Raw genomic sequence first — 19,860 nt, forward strand, 5'->3', positions numbered from 1 at the left:
TTATTATTATTATTATTTTTTATATTATAAAATAAATTATAAAATACATTGTATTAATTTTTGTAATTTAATTCCCATCAAAATTATCGACACATATAGAAAATATTTAAACAATAAAATCTTATTCTTAATTATTTGATCGAATTATCTAAAGTACATAGTTCTTTCCTTCACAGCTTCTGATAGAGCGAAAGGGATGCGAAGAAAGATGCGAAGGCGCAGTATCGTGAAACCAACCCTCCTCTTTCTTCTTCTTCCCTAAAAACAGGTCGATACTGCATATGCGCGCTCATTCGTTGTTGAGGCGTGCGTTGAGATGAACCTATTTTGATGATGTTGTCATATGAAATCTATAGTCGAGAAATATGTGAATATGAAGGAAACTAAATTGTCGCGATTGAAAATTATTTTCTCAAATGTTTCGTTCGTTTAAATTGATTATCAATATTTTCTTGTGCAGTGATGTAATCGATTCATCGTTTTCTTATGAATGAATTTTGTGTTTTTTTCTAAGGAAAGCTCTTAACGAGAAAATTATTCATTCAAACGATCCTGAGATTCGTTGATAGATATATGTGAAATAGCTGCAAAAACAAAATAAAAGAAAAAGATTCGCAATGGGGACGAAATTAGCAGCGTGTGCGTATTGTTTGTTCGTTTAAGTATATCTAATGAATTTTCTTTTTCCATTTCTCTGTTTGGAATAATTATACTTAATATGTTTCTTTATAGATACTTTAAAATTAACAAATTTAAATGAATATTATCAAAAACTTCTTCACGGTAGTCAACCACTTCCATCTGGCACTGACATGGCCAATACCGTCAAACATTTATCGCAAACTTTGTTGTGTACGTAATCGGCCATTTAACTTTACGATCATTACTATTTTATTGACGAATCATATTATTAATATTAATTTTAGCTGTCTTGAAAGAAGTCAGAGAAGCACCATTGGAAATGATCAAGTCGCAAAAATTTGATTCCGAACGCATGGTTCTTTACCCTAATTTGGATTACAAACAATTATATAATGCTTTAACTCAGCTGATGGATGTTATCCCAATGATCCATATTGGTTTACAAGGTACGTTCTTTTTCTTATATTTATTATACAGGGTGTCTCGGTTAAAGGAAGCTATTTAAATAGTAGATTTTTATTATACAATTTATCGATGTCGATAATAGTAGTTTCCTACACTTACGGATCGTCAATAATAATAATTCCTTTTTTACATTTTTGGTGATCAAGGTCATTGAAAGGTCATCATACAGATACACTTCAATGCTTTTTTTACACATTACAAGGTGCAACACGAAAAAGTTCTGATGAATATAGAAAAATTTATAAAAAATGACCTAACACAAAATCTTATACGAATACTTTTTGTTTCTTATTTTTTAGCATTTGGACAAGCTTTGTTACAATGTTTGGCATGTCTCTTACCATTTCTCGAGCATGATCTGATCGACAATATGCCTTATTTAGCTGCAAGTTCTATTTCTGTCCTACCGATGGAACTTCATCAAGATATCGTTAATTATTTATGCTTTTATATTCTACCATTTACAATTAGTAAGTATTTTCGATCGATTACATTGTTAATCAAATTCAAACACATTAAATTAAAGCGTTTCTGAATTGGTATAATATATTCTTTTTATTTTATTCTTTTTTTATATTTTAGCAAGAAAAACCGAAGATGGTAATGAAAATTCTGCGAGTCAATCGATCGCGGCAGTAATAATGATGATTTTTCAATATTCCACTAATCCAGGTTCTTTCCTATTGTCATAATTACTTAAGCCTTTGAAATAGGATAAAATAAATAAACATGATATATATATTTGTCTTATGGTTTTAGCACATCATTGTCAATTATTAGAATGTTTAATGACGTTGAAACCAGGCGTAGTTAAAGACATATTATGCGTGATCGCTTATGGCACCGCTCCAGCAAGAGCATCAGCTGCTAAATTATTGTTTTACTATTGGCCTTCGTTCAATCCTAATTTATTCGATCGTCGAGCAGTTTTAGTTAAATTTGCAAGTAAGCTATGATTGTTATATTTCTCTCTCTCTCTCTCTCTCTTTCTCTCTCTCTCTCTCTCTTTCTCTCTCTATACGTTATGGTTATTCGTTATGATCAATAAAAATATAAAATATAATTTTTGCAGATGATCTATCCCCTTTTGTTTGTCAAAGAGATTCTTGTCCAAATGCTGGCAATGCCGAAGCAGGAAAAGTTTGTTACGATCACAAAATTTCGATAACTTTCGCTACCGAATCACCACCGCCACTTTATCTTTGTATTGAATGTGCCAATGAAATTCATCGTGAACATCCAAATCAAATGTTTTACGATATCTTACATCCAATGCAACAAGTGTCAATGGTTTGTGAAAACAAGGTGAGAATCACATATTTTCTTTCTATATAAATTACGCGCATACATGCGTAAATACATGTGCATGGGTATGCGTATAAATATGAAAATATATTTTTCTAAATTATTTCGAATAGAACGAGGTGGTACAGTGCACTCATCAAATATAAAATAATTCATTAAATATATTATAATATATAATAAAATATTTATCTATCTTATATTTTATAATATTATGTATATTGTAATTTATTATATTAAGATATTTGATTAGAAATTTGTAAACGTTTAAGAATTGCAGGGCCTCGGATAAGTCGGCGATCAGCGTTTGCTTTTCAACGGAATGTGCAAGTTATAATGGAAATCATCCAATTCGTTATTGTCAGCAGTGTCACAATATTCGACATAATAATCGTCGTGGTGGTGATCACATTTATCACATGGCTCTACCACATATCTCCCAACTCGATGCCCAAACTCGAACATATTTGGTACAAGCTATCGTCAGGTGAGCAAGTGCTCGATTTATAAAGTTTCCCGAACGATCACGTATCGCTTATCGTTTACAAATGACGAATGAAAGGAGAAGAAAGTTATCGAAAAAAAGAAATTATTTTTTTGCACGAACGTTGGAAAGTTATAACGCGATAAAAAAGACGTCGTGGTTAAACTCGTAAATGGTAATCACGATTTTCACTTAAAATATTAAAAAAAGAAAGAGTGTGATCGCATAACATTAATTGTATCTCTTTGTTTCCTTCTTTTTTTTTTGTCGCTTTCTAAATCTCATTTTAAATCGGATCACGTCGATTAAAAAACACATTACATATTTTTTTGTACATACTTAAATACATATAGTGAAGTCACAGGAATATTCGTGCCTGTTCTCGCTATAAATTTAAAATCATTGAAATTTCCTTGCAATGCAAAATTTCTAAATTCTTCTAAACATATATATATATATATATCTATTTTGAGATTATTTCATTTTATATAGTAATAATAAATACATATTTAGATGTAATAAAAATGCAATTATTATTTTTGTTAATCAAGTACTTGGTGGGCCTTCCTTTGTATCTTATTATACTTTTGAGATTATTTGACAATTATAAAATACGTTTCTGTGTTTAATAATTTAGAAATATTGCATTACAAGCAAATAATAATTCTTTAAAATTAACAGCGAGGGGGAGGGTACAAATACATTCCTATGACTCACTATGCATCACGATAATATTCTGATAGAATGATTGATCATCTATTCACATATGACTCACCCTATAATCAAAAAAATACAAAAGAAAGATATTTAATGAAAAAACGTAATTATTTCACATTTAAACGATATTTCGTGTAATATTCATTTTCTCAAATGGTTTTTAACATCGCGATTGTATTAAATGTATTTAAAAATACATAAAAACGTGTATATCGTGCACGATTATACAAATACGAATACATAAGAAAAAACAATATCGTTTCTCATCCCGTAGGATGCGATTGAACAATTTTTCGTATATTTATGAAAATTTATTCGAATTATACAACAAATATACAAATATATCTTAATCAAAGGAATTCATTCAATCGTATCCTCGAAGACAAAAAAGAAAATCATTAAGACACAAGACCTTTATACGTTAACAATTTTTATTATTAAATTTCACAATCGCGTACTAATGAACAATCGCAGGTTCATTGTTGCTTTACGTGTTTGTTCGTGCTGGTCCAACCTGCTTGGTAAGACATGATGCTATGAGTTATCACTTTTAATGGACTAATAACATATAACAAGGACAACGATTAATTATACTCATCGATTCATCGAATATTTTTTTATATCAAAGTCCATCAAATGTGATCGAAAAAAGCTCCGTATGTTTTCCTTGGATATATACGAAGCGGATGAAGCGATGCCCGTGCTGACAATTTAAAACATTCAATATAATATATAGTATAACATAATTTCAAGGAAATTAGAATAGTGCACAGAAAATTTCATTTAAAAACAATTTAACGAGCATAGTTCCATCCAGCCGCTTTTAAAACACTATACCCTTTCTCTTTATCTTTATCTTACATTAGTACCTGTTTATCTTTTTACTTTAGTATAATTTTTATTTACTATACGTTTTTCCACAAAACATGTAATTATTGAAAAGCATTAACCCACAGTAGAACATAGGAAACTGCACCTTAGAAGTTGCTCCTCTATGCCTTACCGGAGATGCCGTCTTTAAGCACATCCTGGAAACCGCACAACAGCACTCCTGGTATTCTACGACAATACAAACAATAAAACAAAAAGATAATACCACTGTCAAAAGGAAAAGGAAACATTTGAATCAAATAATCGTTAGAGTACACTGGTATGCTGCATGATTGCTTGCGATACCTATCTTTAAAACTATTATTATTCGGTTTATCCACGCACAATCGTCTACTTGGTTAATCGATCACCAAATGTGTGTGTATTGATTATTTTAATTTTCATTTATATTTCAATATACCTAATCTACTCGTATAATATGAATGTTTAACTCTCCTAGCTGAAATTGAAATGATCACATTATCAAAGAATGACGCGTCAACTTCTATTTACAAACTGCAGAAATCCACTATTATCCTCTGTTTAGAATCATTCTATTTAGCTTTCCACGTATATATTTATTAATTTAGTATTAATAATCGCGATCCTAAGTCACGGCTGTCAATTAAAGTTGTGGTCGACGTAAATTCGATGGATAGGTTTGTTATTAACATCAATCGATATTTAAATTTTTTTTCTTATGAAAAATGCTTCGTCAAGAATGATCGACATTGTCTTATTATCAAAATTTCGCGATATGTCCTTTTATAGCTACGAGAGTGAATATTTAATGTTAATATCGATAATATTATACTTTTCTTATCGTTAATGATGATCAATAAAAAATTTCGTATTATGAAAGGACTCGCTACGATATTGAACGTGGAAGCAAAGTTTCTTCGACGTTCGATCATTTTACTTTAACGTCGTTCAAAGTTAAGAAAAAATAAAAAGTACATCTTAAAACATATATTGTTATTATTAGATATGTATATTAATATGTATACGAAATAAAACGATTTATGAAATAATAAGGAAAAATTAATACAAACTTTGAAGGACATATTTATACGTAGTGTACTTACTTACGTACCTACTCACGGAGAATGTCGATCCGATAAAAAAGTGATCAAATAAAGTTAGTGTAGCAAAAAAAAAGAAAAAGAAAAATAAAGAAAACTTTTGCCAAGAGATAAAATAACCGACGACGACCGGACGTGACCAAGGATCGCGATCGATAGATCTTTGACAGAATTCCTCTTTTTTATTTGCAGCCTGCTCAAGGAAGCTGAACCGCTAAGTATGGATAGTAACCGCGACATCTCAGAAATAAGTACTAATAAGGGCAGCACAGGATTCTCAGGAAGCAGTGGCGGTGGTGGTGGCAGTAGCGGCATTAGCGGAGGTGGTGCCGGTCCTGGAGGTGGTGCTAGCGGTGGCGGTATTGGAAGTAGTGGCTTTTCTGGATCTGGTGGATCAGGTCAATGCGATCCCACGACACTCGAGGAGAGACAACTTCTAGGAAGATATGGCGTTTGGCTACTCGTGGGACTCTGTACCCCAAACCAGGATACCCCGAACGAAATACTCGGGCGTTTATTGTCAATGCTATTTCATTGGTTTCATGTCACTGCCTACTCTTTCGATGGTACTAAAAAAAGCCTTATGCACCTTATCTTTTCTGTTGGTAATTTAACACTTCGCATATACACTATTTTGAAGTAGAACGTAGATGAACGTAGGTAGAAAATGGCCGCGATCGTAGGCACATTCGACGCATCGGTATACTTATCGTAACATTATAAAACATGTAATATATTATTATAATATTATGTCGCTGATTGTCATCATATTCATTCGATTTAAGTAATTGTTGACACTTACTGACGATCGGTGTTATTTGTGTCCCGTGCTTATGCTATTTATTTCCAAGATTAATTGTCGTATCCACTCTCCGATGGAACGTTCAACCGATTTTTGTAGACCTTGTGCTTTCTACCTTACAAATTTTTTATGTATATTTATATATATATATATGTACGTATCATGTATCTGTGTATCCCGTTAAAATACGATCGAAACATTCGATCTATATATTCGATGTCTTTCGATTGTGTGTGGCACGCTGTTATGACTCGTTGTTATATAGGCGCCGAATGCAAAAAATAAATATTCCGAAATCGTACGTTTAACATATCGATGCTTGTCGTATTTATACAAATCATTTTTTGTTGTTTCTTATTTCGTTTTAAAAACTATCTCTTCTCTTATTTACAAATTTATTCGATAATACGATTTTGTATCGCATCCTATAAAGAAAAAAATTCATTACAATATTGATAATTGAAAGGTATTTGACATTTACAATATTCTTCTGAAAAAAAATTGTTAATAATTAAATTAAGATTTTTACGAGATCGGCGCCTATACATCGCATCATGTTGACGTTGAACAATACATTGCCTCTGCATATGCATGTATGTATATACACACACACAGAGACGCGTATATTTGTGTTTAAAAAAAAAATTAATATTTGTCTATCGTACATATTCGTTTGCATATAAATTAATCATACTGTGTTACACGATCCAGAAGAAAAAGTAAGAGAAATATGAAAAAGTACAAAATATTTTTGTTAGATAGATATGAATAAATATTAACGAAGCGAGTGCGTCTGCGTCGCGGCTATTAATACTTTGTTTTCGATGTATAGAATTTGAAAAGGAGACAATCATATTTTTAATGATACCGCTTAATACATATATATTGTCGTACATACAAGCTTTTTATTCGACTCATTGAATTCTATGCATGGAAACTAAACGTATAGAAAAATAGTAGTTAATATTATTCGCGTATATCGATAATCAATTTTGCATTAATAGATCAATCGGTTCATACCTAATTTCATTATAGATAATCAAAAGAGATTAAAACATTCGCTTTAAATTAAATATTACAATAATTAAAGTAAAATAAATAAATTTAAGAAAAATTGATAAATTATCTTGATATATTTTATAAATCAGAATAATTAAAAATATACCTAATAATTGTCATTGTCCATTTATGGTTGCTAGCTTTACGTATCCTTCGTACTTTCGTATAACAATAACGAGTGTAGTATTTAACGAACACACACAATGTGCTTTCCGATGTGTACATATGTATACCCTGATCGTTCGTTTCTTATATGTAATATATAATTACATGTAACAATTTATAACATTTTTTTAATCGTTTAATAGGTCAAGCTGAAAGTGCACTTGAAAAACTCAAGACAGAATACGTTTGTGGTTGGTTATCTAAAGTTATGAAGACTCATTACAAAGTCTTCATTTCCTGCCTTTTACCAAAACCGGCTGATTACATCAGAGTCGGAGGTCATTGGTAAGTATCGTTTTAAACACTTTTTTTTTTATATATATTCTCTAAAATACTTGCAAGTACAACACCTTGTTAATTATAATCAATGTTACGAAAATGTAAAAAAATCCCGTAACTGGGATATTACTTGTTATTTCATTAAGGGAAACCTTGGCCTCGAGAACATCACATTTGAAAGACGGTTTAAATCGACTATTCTGTTTGGTTCCCTACGAAGTAATCACTACCGATGTATGGGATTATGTCATGCCACATTGGATGGAAGCTATGGTTAATGACGTACCGGAACATGAACTTCACGAGTTAAAGATGATCCTTTGGTACGTGTACAGGGATGTATCTCGACGGGTGGTACATTCGTAGGAATGATTTTACATTTAAAAATAAGTTAAAACATAGCAATGATATTTTTTCACTTGATGCACCCGTTTTCGAAAAAAATTCTATTAATCTTAATCACCCGTATACATATTTTATATAATTACACTTGTCATTGTCGATATATAATTAATTTTAATATGTTATTATTACATTTGAATTGCAGTAAAATTTTAGACCCGGACATGAGCCCATTGGGTTTTGATGCAAAAAAGATGTATAATTTCGTAGCGAAAAGATTCGTCAATACCAGCCCAAAAGTGCAAGAACAAGCGCTTAATTGGTTGCAGACATTGACGATGTTAGAAATTAGGATTCCATTATGCCAGTTGTTTTCAATGTTCAGTGATGGTGTTGCGGTTATGGGTAAAATGAATATTATCGAATCCGAAGAAAAGCCTAACAAAACTATGAAAAGTACGGATGGTGAGAATACTATATGTAAGTGGTGTAAAATTATCTAAAAATGTTTGAATCTAATTATGCTTTTAATCAAGAAATGTAAATACTTCTTTTTCTAAGTTCAGTCGTAGAAAATGAGTCGGGTAAATCAACGCCACTTTCTGATGACGCTATGCCTACCCCAAGGCATATGGAATTTAATACCAACGCGGAATTAAATTTATCCTGCTGCATTCTTATGCTTGACATTCTTTTAAAGCAGGTAATTTTAAACGAGACATTTAAAACAATTTTGAAACAACATCTAAAAGCATCGATCGTTTAATCAAACTGTATTTGTTCTTTCTTGAAAAAAAGATGGAACTACAAGATATCGATAAACACACGGGCATTAATTCCTCGGTCTGTAAAAACGCGTGTCACCTTATGAAATCAATAATAGCATCTAACTGGAATAATTGTCATATATGTGATTCAAAAAACGAATGCAGTTATTGCGAATCAAGAGTGATATGGCACCAATTGTGTTTACAATTAGTCACTTATATGGCTCCAGAAAATCCTGCTTATCCACCGGATGTAAGTTGATTATTATTGAAATAATTCAAGAGTTCATTATCTGACAATGAGAAAAATGATGTTTTTCAGACGATAGTCGATGAAACAATTGAAGATCACGGCCGTAAGGGTTCACCAGAATCTACAAGGAAAAGCGAATCTAAACCAGATGTTGTCATTAATATGCCAGTTCCAGATTTACACTCCGTTGGTGGTGTCCTCGTTCATATGCCTCACGTATGTTACATTTCTTTAGATACTAAAAATTATATGCCAAACCCACCCCCCCTCGACCCTCTACAAAAATGTATGCTCTATCAAATACACTGAATCACTGTTTACAACACCTATCTGTGCTAACAAACGCAGCATGCTGCTCGTCTAAACTCTATGTTCTTCCTTCTCTATCTCTTTCTCTTCTTCAACTTCTACTACGAAAATGAATGGCCTGTATGACCATAATAACACGGTAGGCTAATCTATGTTGTGCAATAACGGGTATTTTGATCGTTTATATCAGTTCTTCGAACAGATCATGACAGCCACAGTAGAAACAGTTTCGGAGCAGTTGGATCTTGCAGCTATCATGCCAACCGAAAAAGTCATGTCAGCCGTAGCACGAGCCGTTACCCTTTCCGACACGGATGTTGGTAAGCCTAAATTTATTTCTCTTTTTTTTACCTATGGTTTTCTTTTAAATTGGTTTTCTTAAACCAATTACTTTGAGATTCTTTCGATAGAAATAAATTTTAGCTACGTTAGGATTTTTTGATAAAAATAATTGTAGCTACGGCAACGGTCAGCGTAGCGAAACCACATCTTATAGGGGAAAACGATCAACCTTTGAACTGCAGTCCGGAGAATGAGCTGGATGATTTTTGGCAAACCTCTGTCGGAAAATTTCGATTTTCCATCGATGAATTACCCGAACAGTTGCAATACATCCACAAACTTCTTAAGGTTCTAATTAAATTATAAATATTTTAAATATCACGAGCCAGAGTGATTATTATAATTATTATTATTACTATTATCGTTGATATTATTCTAGGAGATTCAAACGATCGACAAAGCCGACATTTTGTATTACATGCTGCAATGTTTAAACGTTATGTGTTTATATGGGGATGCATTTAGTACAGCAGTAAAGGATCATCAAGGCTTTTTCATTTGGTGTCAAGAAAACTTATTGATAAGGAAGTAAGTTTGAACGATTTCAATTAACTCACCAATTTGAAATGATTTCTAAGCGAGATTGATTACAATATTTTAGTTTATGGGAACTTTTAAACGCTGAACATTCTCATATAGCTGAAGTAACTGTACCTCTGTTATTGCATTGCGTGACCCTTCCCTGTGGAACCGATACATTTTGTCGGTTGATCAAAGAAGAATTTCACAATTCTGATTGGCGTATTAGATTTTTAGCAGGTAAACGAAAAAGAAATATTTCACATATTTATTATATTTAATTGAATAATAATAATAATAATAATAATATTACTCTCTTTCTTCTAGTTGAAAGAATAACATTAATTGCTAGATTTATGGATTCAACACCATTACGAAACGTTTTAAGTTTACAAGCTGCATTAGCTATTGCTTTTTGTTATTTAATAACTAGTATGGATGATAGCAACGTTTATGTTGCACAAAGAGCAACTCTTTATCTTGGTACGATTCATGATACTTCCGTACGCGTAAGTAATGTCCATTATTAATTTTGAATGAATAATTTTAACAAGTTTATACCACAAAATATAAGATAACAATATGATTTTTGTCAGTCTTTAATCCTTTGTTTGGAAACTCAATTCGATTTGGTCATCGAAGATCGGCCAATGGTGTTACAATCGCTTTATCAACTTCACAATAGCTTAAGCGATCGTCGTATTTTAACTTGGGAATTTTTTCTCAATCGATTCGATGCTGTATTTCTCGAAGCACAAATCAATTTAGAAAAATCAGGAGACATCGTTTATCTACGTGGTTTGTATTTAATATTATTCGAAAAAATCTTTAAAAAAAAAAAAATAAGAAGAAAAGAATAATCAAATAACGATCGATATATCCCTTCGCGTAGATCTCAGAAATACAGATTTGCATAGCGAAGTCTTCATAAAGAAATTGCACAGAGCTCACGAAGCACTTTCTCAATCCGATGGAAGTGGAACGAGTTCGGTAAAAACTCTGAGCGCGAGTTTCGGAACAAAGTGGCCATATAAACGAACTATGTCAGCACCCGCATCGATGATCCCCAGGCAAGACACTAAACAAGGTATTTATAACTTGAATGAAGATGATATTTGATTAAAACATTATATTTATTAACTTCAGGTCTAATAAACAAAATCATTTCAAATGATCATTTTATATTATACTCTTAATACAATCAATTATTTTATTTATATAAAATAGAACGATTATTTGAATTATTAGACCTGCGATTATATTACAATTATTAATGGGACAAGCAATTGTAAATAAAATGGGAACGAAATTCGTGAATGAATAATCTTTTAGCGGACAGTCAATATCACTCCCACATATTTAAATCTTTTAGACTTATAATTAGTGTCCACAATATTAGTCAATTAAACAATCACGATGCACGTTGCATCATCACAGTTTCAAATGATATTAGTATCATCGTTCCCCGTTTCCCTTTTCCTTGCAGAAAAGGAAAAGATCTATAGTCGACAATATTCTGCACCTATTCTGAAACGCAAGAGCTCCAAATTCGGACTGGGTCAGTTGCTGGGGCCCACCCCATCTAATAACAGTATTCCAGGTAGTGTAGTCGCTACTGCATCGCTTTTTAGATATTAACAATATATGTATGCATAAATGTTCCCCCTTTGTGTACGCGATCAACATAACATTTCAGGATTTTAAAAGATAAATTTAGTATATGGATCGTCTGGTAAGTCCGTTATTATGTTCCAATAATATTGGAATATAAACTAAATAATACATAAGCAAGTTTTCTTATTCTGATTAAATTCGATTTCATTTGTATTTTCTTCCAGATAATTAACAGATATTTTATTCTTATCTCGATATTTTCATTTTTATTTGGAAGAATATTAATAGTAATACACGTACGCGCTTCGCATGATTCCCTTTTTGTTTTTTTTTCTTTTCATTTATCTAATAAATGAATGATCGCAGAAGCTTGTACAATAGTTATTCGATACACGCACGTTTTTTTTTACTGTGCTTCTTAGATTATTAAACATAGTATAAAATTAATTTGAATCAACGAGAAGCAATATCAAGGACTGTAATATTTATTATGTACTCGATAACGTGTACTTATTAGCATGCGAAATAATTAAGCAATTTTCTTTCGAGTAATCTGATTACTTACTTTTATTTATAATATTTCTTATGAAAAGGGAATTAATATAATTTAATATTTACAGATGGCCATGTACATTCATTGAATATGGTCGACGAAGGAGGTACTTTACCAAATTACACGCATAAAATTGTTGATTTTGAAGAAGCTGACAAAGAAACCATTCACTTGTTAGTTTTTCTTTTAATGCAATTTCTTTCTAGGCAAGATCAAGTAAGTTTAATATTAACAAAACTAAAACGTTTAATTTATACATTATCAAAATTTCATTTTAAAAACATTCAAATAGGCATTTCCGACGGATGAAAAACCATTATCGAAAACTCAGGGAATAGTTTTAAGGCATTTATACCTTTTGCTAGGATACAATCAAACGGAACGAACATTTCACATATCGCCACAACGATTGAGGTAACATCTTTATATTTCTTACTTCAAAATAATTTTTACATAGAAAAATGTATAATGCAGAAAGAGTAATTTCCCATTTATTAACAGACTGTCTCCAGTATTCAATGTCTTCGTGGCTAATTTACCACAATTATTGGATCAGAATCATGTAATGGGTTGGGTAATGACACCACCAGTTTTAGCTATATTACAACATTGTCCTTGTCCACCGCAAGGTGTTCCTCCGACAGATCATCAACAGCCTACGTATAGTCTCTGGTATTTAGAACCACACATTAGACGATCTTGGTTGATGTCACTTCTTGTTATATTGTATAAGGTAATACAAAATAGAAACATTCAGATTGATTTAATAAACGAAATAAAATAATAGGAGAAAAATATTCGATATTTTTTTTGTTTAGTGTCAATACAGTCAACAACCGTGGTGTAACCAATTGCAAGCTTTAATAAAAATAGTATTGAATACATTGGATGCACAGCATCATCAATGTAAGAGAATACCAGCTACAGTTGTAATGGGTGGACCCCCATCTAGATCACGTGGTAAAAATATAAGTTCAAGCGTATACTTCTAATAGAATAGGGATTAATACGATTCAAATTACTATAGATGTATCGCAGCCATCTTTAGGAGTAGACCATGAATTGGCAGCTAGTACAATGGGTGAACTGGATAGCGAAAGTCCACCGATGCGTACACCATTGATATCGGTACATCAACGTAGTCCAAGTGTCATTTACAGTCAATCTCTCGCAATGGAAACTCATTGGGAAGAGAGTGGCCCAACTTGCCGTTACACAAACAAACATTCAAGGTCTATTTAATAAAACATTACATCGAGCATTTTAGGTGATACGATACTCTCAAAAAAAAAAGAAAAAACAAACCAAAATTAGAAAGCATTTTTTTTGGAATGTTATACATAGCTGTTACGTATGAATTATGCACTTCCATGCATTATTCTGTACATGCACTTTTAGAAAATTACTTTTTTCTACCGATTTTCGGTATACTTATACTATATGATAATTAATATAATTATATCTTTCTATTAGATATATTTAACAATTAGAACAAACCCAAGCAGACCAAGGGAAATATGTTCTTTAAGAACGACAACGTGATTCTTCCACTAATCTATCTTTATCGTTGCCTTCTTAATAGGATTTACTATAACAATAACTTTATTTTATTCTTATTCAAAATTAAACTTCTAAAAATATTTATTTCGGCCATTTTTGAAAGGATGTTATACCGGACAATAATGTATTCACACCTGCCGTTACACCTGCCTGTGCTTATGTCAGTAGTTGCTTGTTACAATTTTCGCTATTGTGAATGCCTGTACAAAGCTGTTCGATCAATGCGGATGATACGGAGTCCGAGCTGGCTGCAATACCAGAGAGTCCAAAATCTGACAGCACCTTGCATGGTAGTAGTGGAGGATCTCTTGGTGAACTGGAGGAAAGTACAGCCGTTGTCACTCGAAGTGCTTCTATACACGGTACCAAAATGCCTGCAACCGGTGATATAGTCGGGAAAATCGAAGTTAATCACTCGAGTCGCATCAAATCCGGAATGCCAGCAACGAGACCAACTTGGTTTTTAGGAAGCGAGGATGACGCCCATCAAGTAAGTTAATTAGTGAATCCTCATCCTCATTATCATTATACAAGGTGATAGAAAAATTATAGACAAGATGTTTGATTGCAACAGGCTAACAAATCTGGGGCTCAAAAAAAGTGGAGCGTTCAAGAAGGCGTGAAAATGATGGTGACAAGTACTTTTCTAGGTGGTCAACAGGATTCCTCTAAACAACCATCAAAAGTAACAATCACGGAAGAAAAAGGCCAATTGCCATTTAATGGAGACAGTACTTCTACAAGGCCATTTGGATTGTCCAGTGCCTTTGCTGTGGCTACAAGTATATCTCATATTCAAAGGTATACATACTACTATCATTTTAATTGATATCTCAAATTTAACAATTTTTCGTATAAATTATTTCTTTTTATTATCATAGATACGAACCTCCACCAGAGAAAACATCTCCTTCTATACCAAAAATGACAGATTCACCTAACTCTAAACAATTAGGTCGACAAAAGCACGTGGAACAGCCAACAACTATGGTATCGCCAGTTTCTCCGTGTCAAGCTATTACAGTTACTAGCAGCGATCAATCTAGCTCGCCAGCGATGAGTTCTATATCTTCTCAAATTACAAGCACAGAAAATGGACAACATGCAAGTTGGTTGGGAAGTCCGCAACTTCCGATGGTAACGCCGACGATCGAACGATTATTACCAATTGGTACAGCAACTCGGCCAACAGGTTTATTCAATTCAAATATTTTTCATAACAAAAAATTCTAACGATAAGAAAAACATTAAAGATAACTTTAATTTCTTACCTCAGCTTCTAGAACTACTCAGCGTGTATTGCGATGCGAGGATACATATGGATCTCCGGAATCACCTCTTTCCAAAATAGATATGCTGACAGTCAGTAAGTTCATTTACTATAAAAAAAAACAAAATAAAAATGTTTATTAATCATCTAATAATATATTATACAATTTTGGCCAAGGTTCATCGTTTGAACAAGATAGTGAAACCTGTATGTCTAGTGATGTTACTAGTCCACGAAGTATTTCTCAGCTTGAATTTCCAATGCCTGAAAGACTTTTACCCGTTGGTCCGCAAAGGGATATATCCCGTCTTGCCGAACGTGTTAGACAAGCGCTTGGTGTACCTGACATCGATGGTATTTTAAATCTTTTAATAAATTTATGTAAAATATTAATTTAATATGTTACCTGTTTATATTATTTTTATTTAGATACTAATAGAAAAATTGATGATATCAAGGATGAATCGAATACTCCTTTAAAACAAGACAGCGTTACGTCAGAAAACATGGTATGTCTACAATGTAATAATATGATGTTAAGTACAATAATAATAATAATAATAATAAATTATTACAATATTATTATATAAGAATAAATAATTATTTTCTAGTCTACCTCACTTGTGCCAACATCAAATGAAATACATTCGAGTAGATCAACAAGTCCTAGAAGATTAATCAAACAAGTAGCTTTAGAATCACCCCCTCCAACAATCGAGGGAACAGATTTTAATTCGCGAATATTTGAGCACGAGAAAAAAACTAAATTAAAAGATCAGATACGCATACAAAGAGATAAAGCTCGGAGAGTAGGAACTATAACAGCTTCGGATGTAGCATTTACAAGACATATGGATTCATGGTAAATATTCAAATATAATATTTCTAAAATAATATTAAAAGAAATAAATTTATATTTATAAATTGCTACAGGTCTGGTCCACAAATGCAATCAAATTTAGATTATGTATCTCAACAAGCATATCATGCTGACTTTAATTTAAAACAAAGTTTATTTCGTATTGGCGATGACTGTGTCTACGATAGGTATATCTGTAATAAGATATTTATCTGCGCTTTGTAAATTTTAACATTTCATTGTTTTTTTTTTATTCTTTTTTTATACAGATGCTCTGATTGTGGAACTGTAAAAGAAGAATACTCTGATGAAGAACTTGGTTTATGTATAATTATTTTAGGAACGTTTATACATCGCGAACCATCCTTAGCTGCACCTCTTTTACCAGAAATTCTTAGTGTGGTAACAAAGTAAGTATTACGTATAATGTATATTCAATAATGAAATATTTATTAATTCTAGAATTAAGAGATAAACAAAGATAAATGATAAATTTTTAGAGTGGCTCTACATGCTATGTATCCGTGGCAAAGTGAAACTAACATGCATCTACCTGGTGGTGCGATTAGCGTGGCTCATCAATTCCTGAGATGTGTCCTTCATCAATTAGCACCTAATGGGATATTTATGCAAATGTTTCAAACACACCTTAACGGTACGGTACATAAATTTACGTATAATCTTTACGCAATATTACAATATATTATTATAACCATTTACAGAATCTACACGAATGCAATTCTTCAAAAGTGTTGCGCAAGCTTTAGTCGATTTTAATGAATTGAATCCAATAGCACCCTTGCAGTTATTATTAGAGGTAATATCAATATGTTCGTTTTTAATAAAATAATCATTTTCTTTATCTCTCTGATTGTAAATAAAAATTTATTTTAGACTTTAAATGTAAAAAAAACTCTACCAGTGGAACGTTTACCGATAATACTCCACAACATAGCTTGTTATTTGGATTGCTTACCATTGGAAGCAGGTTTAGGTCCTGGTGCAGCAACATGGAGTGGATTATTAACACAATTTGATGGATTATTTCGTAGACTTGTATTAATGCTCTCATCGATTGAAGACACTTTACCATTATTACGAATTATGATTTCTGTATTAAAAGTTCCGGGCATACAACAATCAAAAGTAATGTTGCACCAAATAGATTGTATTATATTTATCTTATTATATTATATCTTGTTTTATTGTAGGGACTGCTAGATCCATTTTCTAAAGTATTAAGCTATGCCATACAAAATTCTACATTGAAATACAGTAATTTAATAGATTTGTGCTATTGTTGCCATAAAGGATTTACTCGTGACAGAGATAGGCATTTTTTGGGCAGAACTATAGTGTTTGAATTAATTCAAGTTATTAAATTTAAAACAACCATACCAGATTCCAATTTATTGTTATTACTTCATTTTGTACTTCAGGTAACGATTTATTTATAACAGTATTGGATGTCTCATATCTTTGCAAATAAAAAGAAACTTCTTTTTATACAGGACGTAGGAGGTGCTTTACCTAATACTGTTGCTATGGAACAAATTCAAAACGATGTTTCTTCAATTTATAACACTAATGCGTCAGATTCATTAAAAAGTCAATTATTAGAAGTCCTTGAATTTTTAGCAGATTTCCATACCCTCAGTAAGATCAAGGTAATATGGTTTTTATTTTATTTTATAGAAATGCAAAAAAATAATTTGTTTACGATCATTCTAACGAATCTATCGTCTATTCTAGAGTTACAATAAAGGATTACAAGCTGGTTTGAATGAAGATACGTTGGGTGGAATGTTGAAGTGTGGTTTGGCACAATATGTTGCAATAGAAATCACCAAAGGAAATAATAGAGAAAACAGAGCTGTTGGACGATATCTACCATGGCTTTGCAACACACCATCCATCATACAACAAGGGTGATTTGAATCGATTAATTGATATAATTAAAAAACTTTAATAGTAGTTATTTTATAATAACAATTATTTAGGGCTCGTGAATACGTGGATTGTATCGGTCATATCAGATTATTATCATGGTTATTACTCGGCTCTCTTACGCATACAGCAATGTTTGCTGGTAATAGTAACCCTCATAGTCATGGATCTCAATTCTCATCTGTACAACCAATACCCCAGGAAATGTCTTGTCATGTCGCAAATCATATACAAGTCATTTTTTCAGCATTTCCTGAACAATCAAAAGCTTCTGTGCTTCATATGACATCTTTGTTTCATGCATTTATTCTTTGTCAGGTATGTTATCAAATTATGATATATAATCTTAAAATCATTCTTAGCTTAACGTTAATACATAAATTGTAGTTATGGACAATGTACTTAGAAGAACTATCGAAAAATAATTCATCAAATAGTGAGAATCAGAATATTACCATGAATACCCTGCTAGAATTTTGGGCTAAAATCACACCATGTATCCTTCAATTGGTTTCTTGTTCAAAGATAGTAAGTATTATTAATATTTGTTAAATATATATATATGTATAATATAATTATCAATATGAATGTGTGTGTGTGTTTAGCTTGCAGAAATGGTAAACTTACATTTTCTGAGTCTTTTGGAAGCACTTTTAGAATGCGGATCCATTGTGTTAAGTAAATTATTACCTCTTTGGAGTCCTATTTTATTTTCTCATCATGCACAGGTAGTAAACAAATCTAAGAAAATAAATGCAAATAAGATTTATGATTATAATATATAAGAAAAATAAATAATTAAAACGTGTTGTAGTTACCAGGGCATTTACAAGTACGATTACAAAATTGTCGTGATTTTCCACCAAGTAGAACTGCTGAACATTTTGTTTCAATCAGACGAGAATCAAATGCAGTACTTTTACGATGGTTACACAGACTACAATTTAAGATGGGTCAAATAGAAATGCAATCTTCAACAGCAACACAATTCTATTCTATATGAAAAAATAATATATATATATATATACATACAAAATAAAATAAAATTAAACAGCGATGATATACTATAATAGACAAACATAATTGTTATCATGAGGAAAATTATAATATTTAAATTATTGTACAAATATTTTATATATACATACCAATTATTAACTTTTTCCGAAGTATAACAGTACTTCATATTTCATTAAATGTACTTAGGTTTGTTAATGTTATCAATTTCTTATTATTACGGCTGCTTAAAAATCAATACTTATATTATTATTACGTAATTATAAAGAATTGCATCAAGGTTATGTCTTACTGAATAATACTTATTTTTTTCATTAACAATAATAAAAAATAAACATTAGAATTAGAAATTGTTTTTCGAATTACAAAATAAGTTAAAGTAATTCTAATGTTTTGTATTATTGATTACGATGCTATTTTGGTTTAGTAATTATTAATAAATTTAATTATAATGTTTTCAAAATGCATAATCATTTAAATAACATCTCAAAACAGATAAGAGAAGTCTAATGCAAAAAAAAATCTATTTGTAAATCTCTTATGTCGATCTATAATAAATACGGAATACTATAGAATCGAATAATAGAATATTATATGATGAAAATTTTCATGATTCAGAATTAATAATAGATCTATGGTGTTTT

At 31.5% G+C, this 19,860-nt stretch overlaps 1 protein-coding gene across 12 annotated transcripts; it reads left to right on the top strand.

Moving 5' to 3' along the window:
- Positions 1-284: 284 nt before the first annotated feature.
- On the top strand, positions 285-19,500 carry LOC122519888 (protein unc-79 homolog). 12 transcript variants are annotated; one of them, XM_043639664.1, is made up of 48 exons: positions 285-639; positions 733-852; positions 927-1,088; positions 1,407-1,577; positions 1,690-1,779; positions 1,867-2,052; positions 2,180-2,412; positions 2,682-2,896; positions 5,755-5,780; positions 5,835-6,167; positions 7,732-7,873; positions 8,014-8,190; positions 8,415-8,689; positions 8,776-8,912; positions 9,008-9,229; positions 9,299-9,445; positions 9,729-9,858; positions 9,996-10,168; positions 10,260-10,408; positions 10,482-10,639; positions 10,727-10,908; positions 10,996-11,197; positions 11,292-11,486; positions 11,886-11,999; positions 12,634-12,782; positions 12,859-12,980; positions 13,068-13,299; positions 13,385-13,526; positions 13,594-13,798; positions 14,337-14,616; positions 14,701-14,927; positions 15,008-15,318; positions 15,403-15,492; positions 15,574-15,750; positions 15,826-15,905; positions 16,008-16,258; positions 16,330-16,443; positions 16,525-16,665; positions 16,756-16,910; positions 16,978-17,072; positions 17,150-17,401; positions 17,467-17,694; positions 17,767-17,922; positions 18,008-18,183; positions 18,256-18,520; positions 18,590-18,730; positions 18,808-18,930; positions 19,017-19,500. In XM_043639664.1, exons 1-48 carry the CDS (start codon positions 618-620, stop codon positions 19,203-19,205), a joined length of 8,262 nt encoding a protein of 2,753 aa, XP_043495599.1. In that variant the 5' UTR covers positions 285-617; the 3' UTR covers positions 19,206-19,500. The 12 variants fall into 12 exon arrangements, with proteins under 12 accessions (XP_043495599.1, XP_043495597.1, XP_043495600.1 ...); XM_043639662.1 differs by having other exon boundaries at positions 5,755-6,167; XM_043639665.1 differs by having other exon boundaries at positions 5,755-6,167; positions 14,421-14,616; positions 15,568-15,750.
- The last annotated feature ends 360 nt before the right edge of the window (positions 19,501-19,860 follow it).

This window comes from Polistes fuscatus, unplaced genomic scaffold, assembly GCF_010416935.1.
Source record: "Polistes fuscatus isolate 324 unplaced genomic scaffold, CU_Pfus_HIC Scaffold3, whole genome shotgun sequence".
NCBI classification, from domain to species: domain Eukaryota; kingdom Metazoa; phylum Arthropoda; class Insecta; order Hymenoptera; family Vespidae; genus Polistes; species Polistes fuscatus.

Coding starts and splice junctions, on each gene's coding strand:
- LOC122519888 (XM_043639662.1), top strand. CDS start 618: ATGGGGACGAAATTAGCAGCGT. Junction 2,053..2,179: donor AGTTTTAGTTAAATTTGCAA/GTAAGCTATGAT, acceptor TAATTTTTGCAG/ATGATCTATCCCCTTTTGTT. Junction 18,184..18,255: donor CCATCCATCATACAACAAGG/GTGATTTGAATC, acceptor ACAATTATTTAG/GGCTCGTGAATACGTGGATT.